Source organism: Lathyrus oleraceus, chromosome 1 (genome assembly GCF_024323335.1).
Source record: "Lathyrus oleraceus cultivar Zhongwan6 chromosome 1, CAAS_Psat_ZW6_1.0, whole genome shotgun sequence".
NCBI classification, from domain to species: Eukaryota; Viridiplantae; Streptophyta; class Magnoliopsida; order Fabales; family Fabaceae; genus Lathyrus; species Lathyrus oleraceus.
This window is the reverse complement of record NC_066579.1, coordinates 330,195,205-330,219,574: the sequence shown is the minus strand read 5'-3', so window position 1 is coordinate 330,219,574 and position 24,370 is coordinate 330,195,205. Positions and strand designations below refer to the sequence as shown.

Here is a 24,370-nt window from a genome sequence, read left to right as displayed (position 1 = left end):
ACTTAAACGTGAAACGACATATCGTACGAGAAATTAAATAGGAGGACAAGACAACCACGGATTATCTTAATAGCACCTCTGTCCAATCCCAACTCGACAGCAAACTATCACAAAACCACTTTAGTTTCACAAAACCACCTTTCTCCATTCATTTTTCAACTTTCACTTTTTCCTTTTATTTTCGTCGAATATGATAATGCCAACCAAATAATTCCCTCCTTTGTTTTCTTTCTAAGTTTTTTCCACTTATTACCAACCTTCTTCTTCTACTCCTCCTCTACTTCACGTACATAACCTATAATTATACACACAAAAACATATAGATATATAACAATTGAAAGGTGCATCTTTGTTGGTATTGAGATATGGGGAGAGGAAGGGTGCAATTGAAGAGGATTGAGAACAAGATCAATAGGCAAGTGACATTTTCAAAGAGAAGATGTGGTCTGTTGAAGAAAGCTCATGAGATCTCTGTGCTCTGTGATGCTGAAGTTGCTCTTATTGTCTTCTCCAACAAAGGAAAACTCTATGAATATTCAAGCGATCCCTGGTATTTATAATATTTAATTACATATTATTATTACCATTTCTTACGTACTATACCTAGATTTACTTTCTCTAGCCTTTCTTTACTTCTTTCTAATTTTTAATATATATATATATATATATATATATATATATATATATATGATTCATCTCATGGATCTACTAAAATTAGGTTTTCTTGATCATCTTTTTGATGATCCATATTTTATGATTCTGGGAGAGGAAACTTTTAGTATAATTTATTCAATTTTTTATTTATAACTATTATTATATTTTATTGCTTTTTACATGATGGTAGGATTTAAAAGTGTATATGTGTTGATAAGGTTTTAAAAAAATCTTGAAATAATACCTAAGAAATTAATTTTATTAGTTAATTAGGTCAAGTAGTCAATTTAATTATTATATACATAGTTATAGTATTTTATATATTCAATATTCAATGAAAAAAAAAAGACTTTTGACTCAATCCTAATTACTATTGATGATTATGATTGATATGGTAATGGAATAATTCAATCTTCTCATAGCTACATATATATAGTTTGTGGGAAAATCCTTAATGACAGGGATGTGTTACATGTGATATCATCTTTTAAGTAGAATAGGAACCTAATTAGTGTTTCAAAACAATTATATTAATCAATTAGTGTTTCAAAACAATTATATTAATCAATTGAGTCAGAATTTCAACTATGCTCCGGCATCTCTTAAAAAATAGTATCATTATCTGTGTCGGAAATCAACACTGATAATTAATTAATTAGTTAATTAATTTTCTCATTATTATCGCATCATGTCATGGAATGCTGTGATTTTTGAGGTGTCTGAGATTCATAGAGTGAAATATATATCATTATAGTTTGACACAATTTATAAATTCAACCCTAGAAACCAGCGTTTTGTTTTATTATTATTATTTTTCGTTCGGCATAACTTATATATTATCTGCAGTTGATGTGAAATATTTACTAAGCATGATAAGAGATAAAGTGGTTATTGGTGTAGGGGCCGTTGCATGGCCAAATAAAGCATTGTTGATTCGCTATTTGAGAGCAGCACAATGATCTGACGTATTTTGCTTCAGACATAAATATGAGAAAATAACAGAAAAAGTAATGACTGATCACTGTCGCAATGTTAGTGTCATGCAAATATCATACGATTCCAATTCAATTTACAAACACCAGAAACCTAACAGACATGTTGTTAGTGCTAGATTGTTACTAGTCAAAAATAAAAAATGTGTTTTCTACTTCCAAATGTTATTCTACTTCTTGAGAAAGATAGATAGATTGTTTATTTGAGATATTTAAGTTTTTATTTTATATATTAGGTATAGGGTGAGAGGTGGTTTTTTTTATAAGAAAATAATATATTAAATGACCTGAAAATATTAATCAAGTAAAATATAATAAGAACAAGAATAGAAAGCACAAGGTGCACTTAACTACAATAAGACAACAAAAGAAACAATAACTGCACCAACATAACTTGAAAAACCAAAATAAAACAAACGAAAGAGCAAACTCAAACAACTAAAAACCAGTGCCATCATTAACAAAACAGAGACTCTAAAGGAAGGTACCATAATAATTAGTCAATCCTAGAATGAAGACAAAATCTCTCTATTGACAGTAAGTTAAGGTAGATGATAAAATTCTTTAAAAATTTAGAGAAACTACTTGAGTTCATCTCATATCTATCTAGTTAGAAACCATTTCTAAACTAGAAAAATACTTTTTCCTCCACTTCTTTCAAGTTTAACGGAAAACTAAAAAAATGGTGTCATTTCAAACTATCTAAATAGATTAGACAACTAAATATCAAATCAGAGAAAAGTCACTCATAATCTTCACCTTACCATATAAGGAGAGAATAAATTCAATAAAATCTAGGGTTACTTGGAAGAACAATCTGTCCGACCAACCACTTAAGATCATATACCACATAGTCGAAGCTAAATTACATGTGACAAATAAAAGTTTGGGGTTTGTTGTCTTTAAGTACTTTAGTTCTTTAGGTCTCTTTAAGTAGTAGTTGTCTATGTTTTTCACGCATTATGTTTAAGGGTTGTTTTTTTTTCTTTCACCAAGGGCTGATTGGTAAGATTTTTCTTCTAGATTTTAGATATGTTTACTTTCTTTTATACGGTTTTCTTAACTAGTGATGAAGTGAGTGTTAAGTATAATCATTGTGTTAGTATGTTAGTATCTTACTTGATGCTCAAGTAAAAGTTTCTTAGTGAAGAGAATTGTGTTTTAATAGAATTTATTTTGTTAGTTAGGCTATAAAAATTAATTAGAGTTTGTTAAGTTGTTTGGTGTGCAAATAACCTCATTTAAATACTCTAGCGTTGTAAACTTTCAAGAGTAATGCAATATATCTTTTCTCTTTCTTCTGATCTTCGTCTTTCAAATCTTAATGTGCAAAATATGTGAGTGGGAGAACAAAATCTTGAGCAATCCAAGTTCATCATTCAAAGTGAAGTGAGTGATAAAGCGTTCTTGCTTGAGTGTTTTGTTCGAACATATGATATCTAGAGTTTCAGTTATGATTATTGGAAGATCTTAACCAATGACTTCTCATTCAAATTGTCATTTTCCTACAAATCTTCCATTTCTAAATGGAAAGAATTATGATAATTAGTGCAAACAGATGAAGGTAGTTATTTTGCTACCAAGTTGCGTGGGATCTTGTGAACAATGGAGTTAAAATAATTAGTGATTGTGCCACTGATGATAAGAAGAATGCGCATAAAGAATTGAAGAAAAATAATTATAAAACTCTCTTTATAATTCATCAATGTATTGATCCAAATAAGTTTGAGAAGGTTGAAGATGTTGTTGATGCATCGAAAGAAGCATGGGATAAATTTGAAAAATCTTGTGTTGGTGCTGAGAAGGTGAAGGAAGTGATGTTATAAACTCACAAGAGCCTGTATGGATTACTTTAGATGAGAAAACATGAAAGCATAGGCAACTTCTTTACAGGGATGACTAGGCGGGTGAACTAAATCAAAATGTATGATGAGGTGATGTCAACCAAGAATATACTTGAAAAGATCTTGAGATTTTTGTCCCTAAAATCCGACCATATTGTGGTGGCCATAGAAAAATTAAGTTTGACAAAAGAAGAACTACAAGGGAATCTTCAATCTCATGAAAAAAGAATGATATAAAGGTATGCAAACAAGACAAAATCAGAGGTGGCATTGCAGACACACTCAGGAAAACACAAGAAAGGAAAAGAAAAGTGTAATAGAAACAAAGGTATAGATGGCTACAACAACTTGAATGGTAGAAATTATCACCAAGAATGAAGTTCATCAAATCATAAACAAGGTGAAAATCAAGGTGGTCATAGAGGTTGTGTTACAAATAGAGGTAGGGGAGGAAGAAAGAAGTTTGACAATAATAACATCCAATGTTACAACTGCCAAAAATATGGCCACTTTGTTGATGAATACTTTGCAAACAAGAATAATCAAGAAGATGATACAAAGCTTGCAAAGCAAGATGATGAGGATGTTTTGTTGATGGTAACAAAAAAGGAAGAATAGAAGCATAAAGACCAATGGTATTTAGCCTCAGGGTGCTCATTACACATGATTGGTAGAAAAGACTGGTTTGTCAACATCAGTCAATCCATGAAGAACAAAGTGAATTTTGCAAATGATTGTACTTTGGTATCTGAAGGAATTGGTGATGTCTTGGTCATGAGGAAATATGGAAAACAATCATTAATTTAAATGATCTATACATTACAGGAATGAAGAGTAACCTACTTAGCATTGGCCAATTTATTGAAAAGAACTATAAAATGTTGATATAGGACAATATCATGAGAGTAAATGACTTAAGTGGAAGATTGATATTAAAGTCATTTATGTCTCAAAATAGGACCTAAAAGATTTAACTTGATGTGTTGGATCATGAGTGCATAGAAACTACAACTAGAAGTAGGGTGGCAAAATAGGCTCGACCCGTTGGACATGCCCATTTTTCATGCATTTTTTGTGGGACAGGCAAAAGTTTTAGGCATGCACCTTTTAATATGCTTTCCCCATCCCGCCTCACTTTAATGTGGGCTTTTGTGGGCGTGAGTATTACCATAAGTTATTTAAAATTTTAGGCTAAAAAGGTGCAGTGACCGCGGACCCGTCCTACCCCGTCCTCAGTTTTTTCGGGGCAACCCAAGGTTTTAAGCCCACACCCTACGTAATGCATGCCATGTCTTGTTTTTATGAAGTATTTTGCTGGGTGGGCTAAACGGGGCAGTCATGCCCGCTTTCCACCCCTAGCTATAAGGGATGGGTGGTTATGGCACTATAGGCTTGACCATCTCTACTTTAGAGACATTGGTAATCTGAAGAAGAAAAATATGGTTTCAAGGTTACTTAAAATTCCGATTCCTAGTGAAATGTATGAAGAATATGTACAAGACAAGCAACATAAAAAATAATTTCAACAAGGATATAGGAAGCAAGTCTAGAGCCTCTCTTGAACTCATATACTCTAATGTGTGTGTCCCTATACAAGTAGACCTAATTGGAGGTAACAAGTACTTTGTTACATTTATAGATGATTTCAGCAAAAAATTATGGACATGTTGGATTAAGAATAAAAGTGAAGTGAATGATGTGTTTTCGAAATTCAAGTCCATGGTGGAAAGGCAATGGGGTCACAAAATCAAGGTATAAGTAATTGATGGTAGAGGAGAGAATATGTCAAGTGATTTTGATGCACTATGTGAAAGAGAGGGAATTGACCATGAGGTTGCACCACCATATACACCTTAACAAAATGGACTTCAGATAGAAAGAACATGACCATCACGAACATGGTAAAAAGTATGTTAAAGGGTGAGAATTTACCTAGTGAACTAAGGGGTGATGGTGTGTCCACTATAACATACATCTTGAACAGATGCCCTACTAAGAGGCTAGAGAGGATCACCCATAAAATAATGTTGGTTTAGCGTCAAACAAAGCTCGAGTCACTTAAACTTATTTGAGTCTATTGCATATATACACATGCTTGGCCAATTGAAGAGGAATATTGATGATAAATCAAGCCAAATGATCTTAATTGGTTACTACTAAACTGTTGGTTACAAGTTGTTGGTAATATTAATAACCAAATAGTAACCAGTAGAGATGTGGTAATAAATGAGATAAAAGAATGGTATTAGAGCAAGAATGCTAAGAAGAATTTAGTGAGGATCATGTATGAAGAACCAAGTAGTGAAGTTGAAATGCAAACTCAAGCAAGTACCAACCAAACTTTAAGAACTAGAAACATGCTAGCCAGATTACAAGATTGTGTAGTCACACCAGATGATGTGGTCAATGTTGAAGGTGAGCTGATACACTATGCATTATATGCAGGCATTGAGCCAGTGAATGTGATTGATGCATTGAAGGATCCTTAATGGGCAATTGGTATAATAGAGGAGATACATTCTATAGAAGTCAACAAAACTTGGTCACTTATTGATGTACCACATGAAAATAAGGCAATTGATGTGAAATGGGTATATAAAGTGAAGTTCAATCCTAAGGGTGAAGTGATCAGACATAAAGAAAGCCAAAGAGTTTCTTCAAACGAAAGGTATTGGTTTTAATGAAGTCTTTGCACCAACTTCTAGGATATAGATAATTAGATTGGTTATTGCTTTAGCCAATATCAATAACTGATCCATGTGACATATGGACGTAAAGTGTGCATTTTAAAATATTCCTTTAGATGAAGAAGTGTATGTGTCAAAACTAGTTGGTTTTGAGAAAGAAAGCCAAGAGAAAAAATGTACAAACTACATGAAGCATTGTATGGACTTAAACAAGCTCCAAGAGCTTGGAATAAGAAGATTGGTGGTATCCTAAGAGAGACGAGATTCATGAAGTGTGTGATTGAGCATGGTGTGTATCTAAAAAAGAGCAACAATAATGAGTTGATAATTTTATGCCTTTATGTAGATGACTTGTTGATCACATGTAGTTGCAAGAAAGAAATTTAAGATGATTGTTGATGCATCAAAGAAGATATGCTAGTGAGATACTCAAGAGATTGAGATGGAGCTTTGCAATACTACATCAACACCAGCTGAACCAAGACTATAATTGATAATGAACTCAAATGAGTGTGACATTAATCAGACTTAGTATAGAAGGCTCATTGGATCATTGAGGTAAATTTTTCATAAAAGGCATGGTTTTACACATATGCAGGTATGGTGAGTAGGTTATGCAAAAGCCAAAAACTGTCACACAAAGTCGCCTCAGAGAGGATACTAACGTATCTTAGAGGCACATTGGATTATGGAAAAATAATTCCAACAACATATGAAGGAAGGGAGTGCAAGCTTGTTATATACACTAATTATAGTTGGTATGGTGATTCTATTGATAGAAAATCAACATCAGGTTATGTGTTTATGCTAGGTGGTGGACCAGTAGCTTGGAGCTCAAGAAAGGAAACTACAGTGAATTTATCGTCATGTGAAGCAGAGTACATTACACTTTCACCTTGTGCTTGTTAATCTATTTGGTTTGTGAAATCGTTTGATGAAATTGAAGGTAAATTTCATGGATCTATGACCATGAAGATTGGTAATATATCTGTCAAAAATTTCAATTAAGAACTAAAAGTTTAAGAGAAATTTAGTTATAATCCTTGTTATAACAATATTTAGTCAGATTTTTTTTATATACCTCTTAGTCAAACTCAATTTAAATTATCAGGGACCTAAATGTGGAACCCAAAATATATGTAATAACCTTTGTGAGTACAATACTTTGCCTTTGGACTTGTCAATATAGAGATATATTTCAAGTACTTTGAGAAACATGCTAGCCAGACTGCAAAATTGTGTAGTCACACTAGATGATGTGGTCAATGATGAAGGTGAATTGGCACACTATGCATTTTGTGGATACAATGAACTAGTTAATGTGATTGATGCATTGAAGGATCCTTAATGTGAGAGTGATATAATAGAGGAGCTATATTCTATAGAAGCCAACAAAACATGGTCACCTATTGATATACAACTTGGAAATAAGGCAATTGATGTGAAGTGGGTATATAAAGTGAAGCTAGGTCCTAAGGGTGAAGTGATCACACACAAATAAATACTTGTGGGAAAAGGGTTTCTTTAAAGGGAAGGTATTGGTTTTGAGGGAAGTCTTTGCACTAGTTGTCAGGATTGAGATGATTAGATTGGTTATTTCCTTAGCCAATATCAATAACTAGTCCATGTGTCATATGGATGTAAAGTGTGCATTTCAAAATGTTCTTTTAGATGAAGAAGCGTATGTTTCACAACCATTTGGTTTTGAGAAAGAAGGCCAAGAGAAAAAAGTGTACGAGTTGCATGAGGCATTGTATGGACTTAAACAAGCTCCAAAAGCATGAACAAGGATTGATGGTTTATTTTTTTTTATTTTTTTGTTTTGTTTTTGAGAGAGAGAGAGAGAGAGAGAGAGAGAGAGAGAGAGAGATCTTCCTAGATTGATCATTAATCAAAGTCATAAAATAATGTTCAGCTCCTTCATGCATGATACATTTTTTAGACCATAAACATCAAAGCAAACAAGCTCAATTTTTGTTTTTTAAGTTTTTTCTACTTGTCTAAAAATGAACTATTTTCCACATTCAAAGTATAAAATCCTAACATATGTTGAGTTCAATTGACCAAAGACTGGGTTATTTTTTTTATTTTTAGTTCATTATGGCCATCCCTTTATCATTCACAAGGTCTAGTATTTGGTGTTATATGTTGATATTTTCATTTGTCGTAATATCAACCAAATTATATTCTCATGTTGTCTTACAAAAGGCCACTCCATTTAGTGCAACAATTCGCCATTGTACCCTTTTAAATCTTACAATCATAACCATAGAAATATTTTGCGTATGTGTCACTAGCCAAATAACATATTAAGATTAAGCTTTTTGTTATTTTTGGAATATGTTTGGCTTATTTCAATTCCTATTAAGAAGCATTCAACTTAATATTCACTTCACCTTTATCCACAGACTCACAAGATTTATCATTACCAAGTTAAACCTTATAGAAAAATTTAAAGATATAATTCTCAAATAAAGTTTTCTTTTAAAGACATAATTCTCGCTTAGCCTTATTCATTGATTTTTGAATTGTCCTATCATTTCCTAAATCCAACACAAATAGTTGTTGAGTTATAGGAAAATGATAATTTCTAATATTGTACCACTTGACCTATGATTTACTGCATCAATTTTTTGGTTGAATTTCTTCCTCTTGAATATGTATGCAATATTAAAAAGGATGGAGAGATACTAATCTCTCTTCGTCAAATATCTTCATTGAGAATCAAATCACAAACACCATAAGTGTTCAACTTAGTATATATTGATGAGCTATTCACATTTGTGACAATAACACTTAAACTATCAAGTAGGAAAAACAAAAATATCTATTCTCACACCCCATCTCCAAATTAGATTCTAACCTTACTCAATTAAGTTGTGATAATGTTGAGGAAATTATAGAGAATTAAAGGCAATTCATGGAGAGAGATTTATTAACGAATGGATATCATACAATTGCAATGGAATGAGCTATTTATAGTAGTTAGAAGACTCACAATAAACTAACTAACTAAAACTACAAAGGTGTGACATTTTGCTTGTGCAAATTGCAACACTTTCAAACTTTCACTAAAAATAATATATATAATTACATTTATTACCCTTCCTAATTCTGATTCTCTTCCTCATTTCCATTAACCCTTTAAGGCATTCAAACCTTGCATGTTTCAAGGGTTTTGTTAAGATATCTACCAATTGCAGTTCAATTTTGTAATATTCATTTCTTAACCGCTCTTTACCAACTTGGTTCCTAAGGAAATTGTACCTTCTTTCTAGATGCTTGATCCTAACATGGCTCATAGAAGTGTTTTCCAAATCACTTGCTGATTGATTATCCACTACCAACTTGATTTGCACACAGTTGTTCATATCCAAATCTTCAAGTAACATCTCTAATAAAAGTGCTTGACATGCAACGTATGAGGTTGCAACATGCTCTGTCTCACATGAAGACAAAACCATAATGTATGCTTCTTTAAACTCCATGATATTGGTCCTAATACAAGCATGAACAAGTAACCAAATGTTATCTTTCTATCATTTTCATCACCGGTCCAATATGAATCAGAATAACCATACACCTTGGCTTCCATTCTTTTGTTTTGTTTTGTTTATTTGGCATGAGAACTCCATGGTCAATTGTACCTATAATGTGCCTTAGGATCCTATTTTTACAAGTAGTTGACATAGCCTTGGTTCCTCCATAAATCCTCTAACCAATCCCACACTATCACAAATGTTTGGTCTTGGGTTGCAAAAATACCTTAGAGAGCCAATGATTTGTTTGTATAGTATGTTATCCACCATTTTATCTTGTGACTCCTTCTTCAATTTTATGTAGGTCTTTATAAGTGTGATTACATGATTACAATTGCTCATCTTGAAATTCTTTAAGATGTCTTATGCATATTTCTTTTGATGCAAGAAAACTATATGCTTTGTGTTTACCATTTCCATTCACAAGAAGCATGTCAAATTTCCTAAGTATGACATTTCAAAATCATTATCCATACTTTCCTTGAACTTTTCAAATTATTCTTCATAAGAAGATGTGACTAGTAGGTCATTTACAAAAAGACATATGATGACTTGATCTTGTTCACTTGAGCCTTTCACAAACACTTAGTGTTCTGATGTGTACTTGTTGAAACCTAGTTTGATCAAGAAGCTATAAATCCTCTTGTTTTATGCCTTATGTGTTTGATTCAATATATACAATGCTTTTCTAAACTAATACATTATCCACTCTTTCCCCTTCACCTTAAAATTTGGTGTCTGCTTCACATAAACTTCTTCTAGAGGTCAATTGAGGAATGCTAACTGTACATCAAGTTAGTGCATCTTCAAGCCTCTACATTCCTTTTGCCACCAATATTTCCTTATTCTTGGAAATTTCACCATTTGGATTCAACTTCAGATTGTAATCTCAACTTATCTATTGTCGTCTTACTTAAATAATTAACCAGTTACTAGGTTTTATTATTTTCAATGGCCTTGATCTCTTGTTTTATTTCACCTTGCCAATTATTATCTCTCATGGCTTGAATATGATATATTTTATCAAACCCAACCATTACATGTTCTTCAATTAGGTCACCATTTTCACTTATGGCTTGATCCAAAAACCTCTTATAATCATTCAATCTGACTGATTGAGTTTTGGCTCTTAATCTTCTCATCTCTTGAGGTTGTACATGTTCAGTCTCATTCTATACTTCTTATTCATCACCTTAAAGAGTGGTTCTAATGTGACTTGAACCTTCACTCTCTTGCATTTAGTTGAGCTAATTCCATACTTTGCTTTCACCATATTCTACATCCTTACTAATCACCACCTTGTTCACATTTGGTGAGAACAACTTGTAGGAACCTATGGAATCATAGCCAACCAAGGTCATGGTTTGGCCTTTATCATCAAGTTTCCTTCTGAGTTTCTCAAGTGCATGCCTTTAACATAAAGGGCACAAAATCTTGAAGTGTTTAATACTTGGTTTCAGGCTTAACCAAGATTCATAAGGAGTCTCTTTGTGCAATTTCTTTGTTGGACTTCTATCGATGATGTAGATAGTAGTCGAAGTAGCCTCAACCTAAAAATTATTTGGCATTTATTTTGATTTGTGCATGCTTATAGCCACGTTTGGGATATTTTTATCCTTTTGCTCAACGATTCCATTATGTTGAGGTGTGTAAGGTGCTATGAATTCATGATTTATTCCAGATCCTTCATAAAAATGATAAAATTCATTTTAGGTGTACTCACCACCACTATCAGTTCTCAACCTTTTAATGTCACATTCAACCTCCTTTTCATCTAGCAGCTTCCATATCTTGAAATTGGCAAACACCTTACTTTTCTTCTCCAACAAGTAAATCTACATGTACCTAGTGAATTCATATATAAATGTTAAGAAGTAACAATTACCTCATAGTGACTTTACTTCAAAGAGGCCACACACATCTAAGTGCACAACCTCCAAGTTCTGTTGTGACTTCATTGGAAAGTCATGGTTCAATGAATTTCTAGCTTGTTTGGAAATGAGCACTCCTCACATAATTGCTTTGACGTTATAATAATGGGAATTCCATATACCATCCTCTTCATGTGCATCAACTTGAGATTCCTAAAATTGAGATGGTTAAATCTCTATGGCCAAGTCCAATTTTGATCTCCAATTGTGGTTGACATTGACTGTCTAATTTGTTGATTATAATCTTTAATGTCATGTTAGTTGACAAAGTTGCCTTCACTATTAACTTGTAAATTATATCAAACACCTTTAGCTCTTTATGAAACAATTGACCCAAGTTGATCAAGTTTCTTTCCATAGAAGAGGCATATAAAATATCACATATGGTGGCTTTTTTCCATCCCTTTTCTTCACAAGAATGTTTCCCATTCCGTATAATGTGACCATGCTATTGTCTGCAAACATAATGGACCTCCTCACAGATTCGTCAAGCTTAATGAACTAGTTTTTATTGCCAGTCATACGATTGATACACCCTGTGTCCAAATACAAAACATTGGTTTTATCATAAGCCAACTTTGTATCAACCATCAAAATGTCTTCTTCCGAGCCACTACTTCCAACATAAGAAGATTTTGCTACACATTTGTCATTTCCATTTGATTCGTTCTTGAACTAACAACCCCTAGCCTAGTGTCCAATCTTTTGGAAACAATAACATTGAACTTCCTTCATCTCCACCTTTTTTTAATTTATGTTTGTGAGGGGCATCATTCTTGCTTGTCTCATCCAAACTTCTTGAGTAATTTCCTACACCATTACTTTCATTCCACTTCTTCTTCCATTTTTTTTGAGGAGTCTTCTTTCATTTTCTTGAAGAATTTTTGCCTTCAAACTTGTTCAGACACCTTCTTTGAATTTATCTATTTAGTCCTCAACCCATGAGCTTCAAGAGATACTTGCAATTATTCAAGCTTTATTTCACATAAATCTTTGGACTCTTTATTGGCCACAAAAATGCGATAAAACATGACATAAACAACTATTCGAACCTTCTCCATTTTATGCAATTCAAAAATATTCTCTCCAAATGACTTCATTTGATTGGTCAAAAACACCAATCTTGAGAAGAACTAGTTAATTGCTTCACCATCATTCATTTCCAAATTCTCATATTTTTTCCTCTAGGATTTTAACTTGACTTTTTTTTAATTTCTCATCCCCACCATTTTATTTCTTGAGAGCATCGCCACACATCTTTGGTTGCTCGTTTATTTTCTCAATGACATTTGAATCCCCACACTAATGGATCATGAATAAGCCTTTCCCATCTTTCTTGCCCATTTTACAATGAGTAGCTCTTTGTACCTCTATAGCATTTGCATCTAATGTCAATAAACCATCATTCACAATTTCAAGCACATATTAAAATTCTAATATAACTTTCATCTCTGCACACAATCTATTATAGTGTTTTCCCTTGAATATTGATATATTGGTTGGGAATTGATTAGAGGTTATACTTCCATTTGCCATGGATGGAGATTGAGGATTAAACATGGCTTTGATACCGTTGATGGGTCATGAGGGGGAACATCCACATTCTATAAAGAGAAACCATATAAGTTAGATAGACATCACATGTGAACCCAAAACTTTACATAATTAGGTATATATGTTTCTCTCACTAAGAAAGTGCTCAACCTCCATTTTTAAAGAAATGTGAGACTTCTAACTCATACTTATGTCTCAATAATCTTTCTCTCAAATGTGAATCCATCAACTTATACGCTCCACCTCAAGCAAAAGCTCTCTCATGGTAGTGGTTAGATACTATTTTTTTAAAATATTAAACAATACCTTATTTGGATAGAAATGTCAGATCATAACTAAGTGTCAATATTGTTGTAAGTGTTTAGTGTAAGGGTGAGTGGTTAAGTCTCACATTGTCTATAAATGAGTGAAATTTTAGTCTTATAAGAGAGATTACATATATATTTCACGCCTTAAGATTTTGGATGGAGATGTGACTCATTCCTCTCATATGTTATTGTGTGTTATATAATCTTGTTCTTTGAAATATAATCATGATGATTGATATTGATAATTTTTAATTCATCTATTGTTGATGTTGTAAACTATTTGTGATGATTGTTTATGAATTATGTGAAATTTGTATATGTTAGAGTTTAATTGTTCTTTGATTAAAGAAATTAGATTAATTGATTAAGTACCTTAGTTGATAAGTCTTCAAAAGATAATTATTTGAGAGGATGGATAATCGATTAAGTGACTGACTTTACCTAGGGATTATTATAGTTTTGTGTGATCTATTTGACAGTTTAAATGGGTATTGAGATTTAATAGTTTACTAGAAAGAATATTTACTAAGTATTTGAATATTTATCGGTGATTTTATACTTTAAATGTAAATGGGCCATTATGCTATTCTTATTTGGTTCAATCATATTTCTTCACATTCTAGCATATCTTATGTCTAGTTTGTCTCATATAAATACAAAGAGGAACATAATACAAATACAAGAAATTAAAGTTGAAACTTCAACTATGTCTTATTCTCACCTGTTTGATGTGGGTAGGTAACTAAGGGTGAGCGACTGTAGCCCCCACGATACAATTCATGAGTATTATTATTATAAACTGAGTCATAGTATTATATATATTTCTTGTAACATTGTAACCCTAGTTCATCACATAAATGGGAAGTAACTATAATTGTTCCATAGTCGCATAGGTAGGCATCATTAGCTGAACTGCATTAACAAAGATTGATTGTGTTCATTGTATTTTACATTCATTATCATGATCGTGGGAGGAACAAGGGTGAAACAGGTTCTAAAATGAAGTGGTCTAAATCTTAGAATAAAAAATCAGCTAAATGTTATAGTCGCAAACAAATAGAGCATTGAAATAAGGAATATCTAAACGGAAAGTAAGGCTCATCCAGTTTTGCAAATGTGGTTCAAATTGATGATTCTGGAAGTGAAAAAGATATATTGGGTGTTTCATCCAGCAAGTGCGCAAATGTGTGGATTCTTGACTCTGGCTATTCTTACCACATGATGCCACACCGAGAATGGTTTACTAGATTCAAGTTAGTTAACTTTGGGTTTGTTTATATTGATAATGATAAAACAGGTATCATTGGAATGAGACAAATTAAAATTTCCTTAGACAATGGTGGCATATGGACATTAAATGATGTTAGATAAGTAAGAAATTAAGAAAGAACTTGATCTCCTTAGTTACTCAGCAGGAAAATAGTTTCTTCTATAAGTCTGATGGAGATAGAGACCTTATTTAGGATAGAAAAGGTTCATTGACTGTGATGAGAGCAAGGAGAATTGTACATAACATATATAAACTTTTGGGGAACAATGATGTAGATGATGTTGCATCATTTTATTTTGATAATGATACAACCAAACTCTTACATATGCATCTAGGTCATCTCAATTAGCGTGGGATGATGAAACTTCATAAGAGAATTCTATTGAAGGGTGTTTGTAGTTGTAAGATGGATTTGTGCAAGTATTGTAGACTTGGTAAATGTCATGTTCGATTCAAAACCTGAAAGCACAAAATAGAGGGAGTTTTAGACTATGTGCATTCATATGTTTCGCGGCTTACTAGTGAGATTTTTATGGATGGATATATTTTGTGACTTTAACATATCATTTTTATCATAAGGTTTTAATGTATTTTTTGAAGTAGAAATATGAAGTTTATACCGAATTCAGGTTATGAAAGGAAAAGGTATATAATCAAACAAGTAGAAAAATTAAGTATTTGCAGTTAGGTAATGAGAAAAAGTACATTGATTTTAATTTCAAGAGGTTTTGTGAAGAACACATTATTCAAAGGCATTTCTCAGTTTGTAAAACACCACAAAAAATGGTGTTCTAGAGAGGATGTGTAGGTCTCTGACTGAAAGGACAAGATCTCTCTTGTTAAATGTTGGAATATCAAAAGTGTTTTAGACAGAGGAAGTTAACCTAGTGGACTATCATATAATAAGTCACAGTGAACTTCATTGGAGGGGATGGTTGAAGAGAAGGCATGGACATGCAATCCTATTGATATTGACAATTTAAGTATTTTTAGGTGTCCATCTCATGTGTATATATTCAGTGACGATTGATCCAAACATGATCCAAAGTCAAAGAAGTGTGTCTTTGCTGGTTATGCAAAAGGTGTGAAGGTGTTTAAGTTATGGGATCCGATTAAAAAGAAGACAATAATCAGTAGAAATGTTATTTTATATGAGAATTTAATGTTGAAGCAGTCAATTACACCATATGTGTCAACATTTGAAGGAGAAACTTCAAGCAAACACGTGATTCATGTGGATGTTGATCCGCCGCCAGTGAACAATATGCAGGTAGTATCATGTTAGGACCAAACATATTAATATGAGTTTTCACAAGATCAAATAGTTACTTCGATTTGGATAGATATTATTTGAAAAAGTTCATACTTAATAAAATACAAATGATATGTTGACCAAGTCAATAATGAATAACAAATTCAAACATTTATTGGACTAGTAACATATTTATGTGTTGAGCGGGATCGTCATACAAGAAGTCTTCATAGGAATTTGATATTCTTCAAGATGGAGATTGATGAGTATGTCTCATATAAAGACAAAGAGGAACAAAATAAGAATCTAAGATTTTATCATAGAAACTTTAAACGTGCCTTAGACTCAACTGTTTTGTGGATAGGTGACTAGGGGTGCGGAGGCAATAGCACCTGCGGTACGGTTCATGTGTGTTATTGTAAACTACTTTATAGTATTATATATATATATATATATATATATATATATATATATATATATATATATATATATATATATATATATATATATATATATATATATATATTGTAACATTGTAACCCTAATTCATCATAGAAATAAAAAGGAACTATAATTTATTTATAGTCGTAGAGATAAATACCTTGTTAACAAAGATTCAATCATGTTCATTATCTTTTAAATTCATTTCTCATTTATCTTTCATTTTCTATACTGATTGATGTTCAAACATTTTTCAAATATTTTTCAATTCTTTAAGTACGCTAAGTTCAAGATGTCTCGGTTAACTTTTTCTTTCTTTCGTGAACAGTATGGAAAGAATTCTAGAACGATATGAAAGGTATTCATATGCGGAGAGGCAACATGTTCCAAATGATCAGCCCCAAAATGTAGGCCATAAACTCCTATATCAATGAATCTTTCACTCATATTATTAGTCTAATTGTTATTATTAATTGATGTTAACTGGAAAGTAGCATCACTTTCTTTAAACCTTACATATTAACCGTACCCAAATTGGAAGATTAATTTAATTTTATACCCTCTTAGGAAAATTGGATTATAGAACATGCAAAGTTGAAGGCAAGGTTGGAAGTCATACAGAAAAATCAAAGGTTTTGTTATTAACAATTGATTAATTGTGGCATGTAATTAATGTAATATTAGTTTATAACTTTGCTTAATCCTTTTGTTTGCAGGAATTTTATGGGTGAAGAACTTGATGGCTTAAGTATGAAAGAGCTTCAGAATTTGGAGCATCAACTTGATTCAGCTCTCAAACAGATTAGATCAAGAAAGGTATGTTAAACAAATTCTTGCCAATATATTTTGTAATGTATGCTAATTAATTACTATGACTTTTTAATTTGTAACTTTTGTAGAACCAAGTTGTGTATGAATCCATTTCAGAGCTCCAAAAAAAGGTAATTCTAGTAGCTCTCACCGTAATTATAAATACATTTAAGTTATAATTCATACATGTAGTATGACTGTAAATCAATTCCTCTAGATCATCAATCAAACACCATAATATAATTTGCTAATGTCTATCAGCAATTTGTTTGTATTCAATGCAGGATAAGGCCCTTCAAGAAAAAAACAATCTGCTCACAAAAAAGGTATACTAATGTTATTTTTTTGGTTCAATAGTATGGTTTTATGTTGCGGTCGCGGTTGTGAACGTTGTAATGCGACGTTGTAACATAAATTTTGATTTAGGTGTGCACGAATACATAGTTAAGAGACACTTAAAGTTAATATTTTTCTTTAGGTGAGTAGAAAATTAAATTTTAGGGTTTTGACACTTAATTTAGCAGATTTGAGCAAAGTTGCCTATGATTGTAGTAATAATTTTAAATAATTACAATTGCAATTCGATGAAATTGCAGAGATGACCTCATCAGTAATATTGTGACAATAATTGTGGTTTTAGATGGTAGTTTAAAATCATATATATTATTCGTAGATAGCAAATTTTGGTTTAAATCTCAGTTGAAATGGTTTGAGTGAAAACTAGATAAAGGAGAAAGAGAAGGCATTAGCCCAACTTGAGCTACACAATGATGATATGGATCTAGATTCTACTGCACTTGTACCTCAACCATTGGAGACATTGAATATTGGGTGAGTATATTCTAATCTCACTGAATATAAGAGTAAACACACACAAGCACATATGAGAATGTCTTAACTATATTCATTCATCTTAACTTTGTAGATGTTCCCCTCAAGATAGAGGTGATAATGAAGGAAGCCAAACTCAATCTAATGCCCTTCTTCCACCATGGATGCTTCGTCCTATAAATGACTAGAAGACTATTCCATTATAAAACATATCATGTTTAATATGTATAAAATTTATAATTATCAATATGAGTGGCTAGTTATATAGACTTACATATACAACCTTTCATAAGAAGACTATTATTGCATATAAAACATTTCATGTTGAATATAATCCCTTTTGTTGTCAAGGCAAGGGAATGGATCATTATTGATGAGTGAAGCATTTGTTATATACAAAATGGTTTAACTAACTAACTACCTTCATAACTTGTTTCATATGTTATGCAACTAACATGACTACCATAACTAACTACCTTCTTCAATGGCTTAGTTATGCACTACTCAAGTTGCAAACGGTCATTGTTGACTTGTTATCAACAACTGACTTGTTATCAGCAAACCATTTCCACCAACTTGTAGAATGATATCCTATCAAAGAACATTGCTTGACTCATATCATCCAACTGCCTTCTATTTTTCTGTAGAACATGTGAAAAGCATAGTGAGCCAAAAATATTGAAATAGCCCCAACGCTATATTTTAGAGTCGTCCAAATTTCATATGGTGTCTTATTCATCACTTTTCTTGTTGGAATTCTATTCATATTGTGCACAGTTGATTAAATTGTCTCACCCCTAAACATATGTGGCACCTTCTTTTCTTTTATCATGCTAATGGCCATAATTAATAGGCTTATGTTCTTTCTCTTTTCTATATCATTGTGTTGTGATATATATGGTGCAGTGATTTCATCTTCATTCATTGTTTCTCAACAAAAAAAAAAGTGAAAATTTTAGATTATATTCACCTCCACCATTTTCTTCTCAATTTCTTTAAATTATAATCACTTTTTTTTTTCATGAAGCAGATTAAATTTCTTGAATATTGTAAATACGTCACTTTTCTTTTAAATTAGTTAGAGCCATATATGTCTATATATTCAATTCTAATGGTCAGAAAATAACTATTATTTCCAATGAATTTACTTCAATGGACCATTTACATCATAACACACTATTTTGAATTTCTACTTTGACTTCATTGGCGAATCACCTTTGAATAATATCCTAGTTTTCTTTGAATAATATCCTAGTTTTCTTTTCCGCACACCACTCTTAACATACTTTATTAGATGATTTAATAGAAGGGGGCCGAAAGTGGATCCTATTATGGATCAAGGCTAGTGATATGGGTGACTCCCACTTGTGGGAGAGATTATTGGGTTTCAAGTGAGTAGCGGTAAATTCATGATCATCAAGCTATTGACAAGTTAGAGATCAAATAACAAGAGTCGTCACCGCGCTTTTATTGTTTCCAAGGGAAAAGGGAAAAAGTACGAACAAAACCTAAAAAGTAAGAAGTTTTCAAATAAAAACTAATAAAATGTCAGAGATTACAGCTAAGGGGGTTGATTACATTGAGGGAAGGTGTTAGCACCCAAAGTGTCTTAGGTACTCCTAGGGAGCCCTTTTTGTGTGCATATGTACTTGGTATAAAGTGATGTTTACAAACAAATAGAATGGGGGAATGAGAAAAGAATTCATTAATTATATTTTTGTGTTTGACAAGACCTTCGGTCTTGTGCCTACGTACCAACATAAAAATAAGGGATCAAAACCTCGTAGTTCGTGATACAAATTTCAAAGTGGATGCATTACTTTTAACAAAATTTAAGTTTGAAAGGCACAAAGGCCTAAAAATGGTTTGAATGAGTTAACTCTTTTTGGCTTTTTAAAAGTTTAGATCAAGTATAGTTAAATTTATTTACAAGCTTGATTTAAGAAATGAAGTTTGAAAATGCAATGGCATAAGGCCAAAGTTTCTATCCTTTTTTGCAAAGTGGTCAAAGTTTAGAACAAAAGTAGTTCACACAAAGAAGATTTTGAAAAATGGAGGGATAGATTTTGAAATTAAAGAAATGGGGAGAAGATGAAGAGACTATCCTATGTACAAAATTAAAAGTTTAGAGTTGAAAAGATCTGACCAAATCGGTAGCTATCCAATAGACAAGAATGTCAATAGAAACCCAGAATTCCCTTGGACTTTTAGAATCAAGCAACACACAAATGCACAATTATATTATCTTGAAGATAAAGGCATCAAATAAATATGGCCACATCCAAGCTTACCCATTCCATAATCTTCTCCAAAATAGCCCATGTAACAGATGAATTCCACAAGTCACAGGTTCAAAATAACAGCTTCACAATGATCATGTTGCAGATGAACTTAGAAATGTCTTCAAAGATGTATCAGATGAATTTCAAATTGCAAGCACTTGGTTTCTCAACAAGTTGGCATTGGCCAAGTCCTTTAGCATAGGAAGGTTGCCTAGATTCTAAGTCCATTTTTCCAAGATCAATCCAACAATCCACACAAAAGTCTTTTAGGTTTTTTGTTATTATTATGTACATTAATGGTCAAAGACCACACAAACAAGCAAAGTATACACAAACAAAATATATCACACAATATGGTCCAAATGGACAAAGTAAAAATTGCATTATCATAAACAATTAGAATGATATGAATAATGGCAAATGAATAGAAACAAAAATTAAATGACATTAAAGTAAAGGACTTGAAATTAAAAGTTAGTAGTTAATTGGTTAGAAATTAGTATTGTTTTGCTTTTGCTTTTTAATTGAAGTTATTCTTTGGAGAACACTCAACCCACTTATCACAAACATGGATCCTTGAACTAAAACATCTTTCAAAGGAAGGAAAAAATGCCAAATTTCCACACAATACCATGAAACAGGGGAGACTTACAATCTCACTAACTAGAATGCTTATGCCTTTTATGTCACAAATTTAGCGTTATGTTAAACAATCGTAATTGGACTTATGTAGAAGTCACAACTATTTGAGACCGGACAATAAAATTTTGGTGTTAATGCATGTTAGAGACATAGTATAATGGACGATGCTCATGAAACATACCACACACAAAAAGAATATGCAAAAGGTGTGGCCTAATCTCATCCATACTCATGTCAATTTTTCAATCAACTAGCCTTAGGATTATGAGATATCATAGGCCAAATGGAATGAATGAATGAAGAAAGGGAATAAGATGAAGTGGGAGGGGAATGGATCAAATCACAAATTGGTTAAAGGAGGACTTTTACCAAATTAATATCATTCATTCATTTTGGGAGATGGAATGTACATTTCATCAATCCCCTAAATCCAATGATATTAATTCGACAAAGTCAAATCAACCTTGACCAAGGCCCAAGAACAAGAGTCAAACATAAACAAGTCATTACAATTGGTCAACAAATTTATTTGGCATTTATTCAAATTAAAATACTAAAATAATGCATTTAAATTAAATATGGTTTGTACAATTCCTAAAATCTCATCAAAACACCAAAGAAATGGTCATGAGATTTATCATAGGTCAAACAAGGTCAAAGGACATTGGAGAAAAAATTTCATAATTTTTGGACATTTAAAAATATTTTTAAACAATTAAAAACAAATGTAAAATCAATTAATTCATGAAAAATAATAATAATGACCCAAAAAAAGAGAAAAATATTTGAAATTTTTTGGTGCAAGTCTCATATTTTTTGGATCAATATTGAATTTAATATTAATTATTGAAAATAATACAATTAAAATATCAGAAAAAACGTGGACCACTTGATCTCCCTCATTAATTGAGGTGACAGATCAAGTGGTCACAAACGCGCTATCCACGATGGACTCTAGTCAGCGCGTCATAACCTTGGTAATCAGAAAGAACGCTCATGATTAAAACAAATTAGATGGATCATATGGTTGTGAGAGATGCCAACACATCGTCGGAGTTGTAGCTCCTGTCTTCTTCTCCGGTGGACCTCACCGGACTGGTCCATCTTCAACCATCACCAAAATTAAAAACAAGGACATGATTTCAAAGTAAAAATGGCACTGAGTTCGAATCTGTTCTCAATTCACTCTAACTCCAAGTATATTGAGAGATACATGGAGTTGAAATTTGAGGTACATGAACTGAGTTTCTTCGATTTGGCCTCTAAGAAACTCAATCTTCTTGCCTACATTGGTAGGACTTCAGACAACCAAAGAATCAACAGAATTGAGCAAGAATTAGAGAGAATCGAAGAGATCAAAATTTCTGGAAAATACCTTCAATGGAGGTCTGGATTCAACTGATCTTGCTCTTGCTCGTGCTTGATCTCACTCCAAATGCTTGTAGAAGAAGGATTGAATGCTCAAAAGATTGTGGATTCCTGGAGATTTGAATTTCAAAACAGTGGAAATTCAAACTCAAATTCAAGTGAATTTCTCAAGTTTATCCTTTGCAATGTGAGGGTTAGAGTTAGGGGATCAATGATGGCACCGATGTGTGTGAAATGCTAAGCATATGAGGCTCTATTTATAGTTGAATCCATTGCTTTTTGCACACTTGAATTCACTTTCCAAATTTGGTCATTGATGATGCATGGGTGCATGGGCGCGCATAGGCCCATAAAATCATTGCCATAAGTCCACAAAGGAGTGTGAGATAGTCTGAATTCAGCTTGGATTGCAAGGCAAGTGTACATTTTGATTTGAAGTTTGATCCTTGCCAAGTGATGACACCATGTTCATGCCATACGCAGCCTATGCATTCCTTATCCAAAATGAATGAATTTGAGCTCTTTGGAAAGGTGAGATCAAGAGGATTAACTTTCATGTTAAACACTTTTCCATTTGGAGTTTGTAACTAGAAGAAATTTGAGGTGGAAGTTTGGAAATTTTTGACATATCAATTTTTTTCTAAGTGTCAAGTCATATGTCTCAATATTCCACATTGCTTAACTTTTTATATGAGCTTCAAATGAGGAAAGTGTTTTCATAAAAGTTTTATCTATTTCAAAGACCTTCAAAGTGGTCACCAATTTCATGTGATTTGGATTTGAAATGATAGAGTTATGCATTTTTGAAGTTTGGAAAAATCACTTTATCAATGGTATAGGTCAAAAGTGACCTATAATGTAACCTCATATCAGATGCTCAAAAAATTTGAATCAGCTCCCACTCCAAACATAAAAGTTGAAGTAGACACATTGAATTTGATTGTGCAACTTGGATATCTTTCATCTCATAAAAATTGAGCAAGTTATGGCCTTGGGAAGTTGACTTTTAAATTAGGGTTTAGACAAAATGACCTATAATGTTTAAACATAGAAAATGATTTTCCAAGAAAAACTAGCTCTAGGTCTCAACATGAAAGTTGTTTTTAATGTCATTTAGAGTAATGTTTCTCTTGGAAGAATTTTCATATGGTGAAAATTGTAGGAGATAGGGTCTAGGGAGACCCAGTTTTGATCAGATGAATCCATCTGGCCAACCACCATCAACCAACTTGCTAACTTACAATTCTCTTAGCTTTATTGGCTCATGGTAGATCATATATGCATAAGATGATGAAATTTTAAGTGTCCCTTGATAAATTTGATCAATTGGTGAGATAGCTTGTTGGAGAAGTTACTCAAGATACCCAGTCAAACTAGGGTTTCCAAGGCAAATCACCCTCAATCTCTTGAAGAAAACTTGATCAATATAACATGTAGAGAAAATTGGGACTTATATATGATGCTTATAACCATTCTTGGATCAATTATTGGTTGTGCTCTTTGTTCATGAGGGTGTCAAACCCTAGATGTGAACTTGATAGATCAATGGAGATCATGCCCTTCCTACAAAAGAGTTAGGCAAATGCAAAGACATATTTTGATATTTTGGTTAGTGAAATGATAAAATACAAGTATGATACAATCACAAAGTGCTTGGTGATCTCTCCCAGAATAAACCCAATGAAAGAGGGGTAAGGAGGATGCCAAGGTATGATCCCAATGCTAATGCTTATGATGAAATTACATGAGGGATCTTACGGTCAAAATTGGGGTCTTACAGCTGCCCCTATTTAAGGACATTCTAACTGAGGAGGTGAAGGTTAAAATCTTCGGCTCGACTCAGTAGAATGAGCTTAAATAACAACATAGAGAAACAAATTTTGGTCCCTAAGAGACCTTATGATGCATATGACATGAATGCAAAAGTTAATTCTTTGTGGGAAATATTGCCACAAAGGAAAAAAG

At 32.6% G+C, this 24,370-nt stretch overlaps 1 protein-coding gene across 1 annotated transcript; it reads left to right on the top strand.

The window, feature by feature from the left end:
• Nucleotides 1–18,526, top strand: LOC127134038 (truncated transcription factor CAULIFLOWER A). The gene is made up of 8 exons (XM_051061777.1): nucleotides 1–550; nucleotides 16,801–16,879; nucleotides 17,040–17,104; nucleotides 17,189–17,288; nucleotides 17,372–17,413; nucleotides 17,567–17,608; nucleotides 18,007–18,113; nucleotides 18,208–18,526. Exons 1-8 carry the CDS (start codon nucleotides 366–368, stop codon nucleotides 18,299–18,301), a joined length of 714 nt encoding a protein of 237 aa, XP_050917734.1. The 5' UTR covers nucleotides 1–365; the 3' UTR covers nucleotides 18,302–18,526.
• The last annotated feature ends 5,844 nt before the right edge of the window (nucleotides 18,527–24,370 follow it).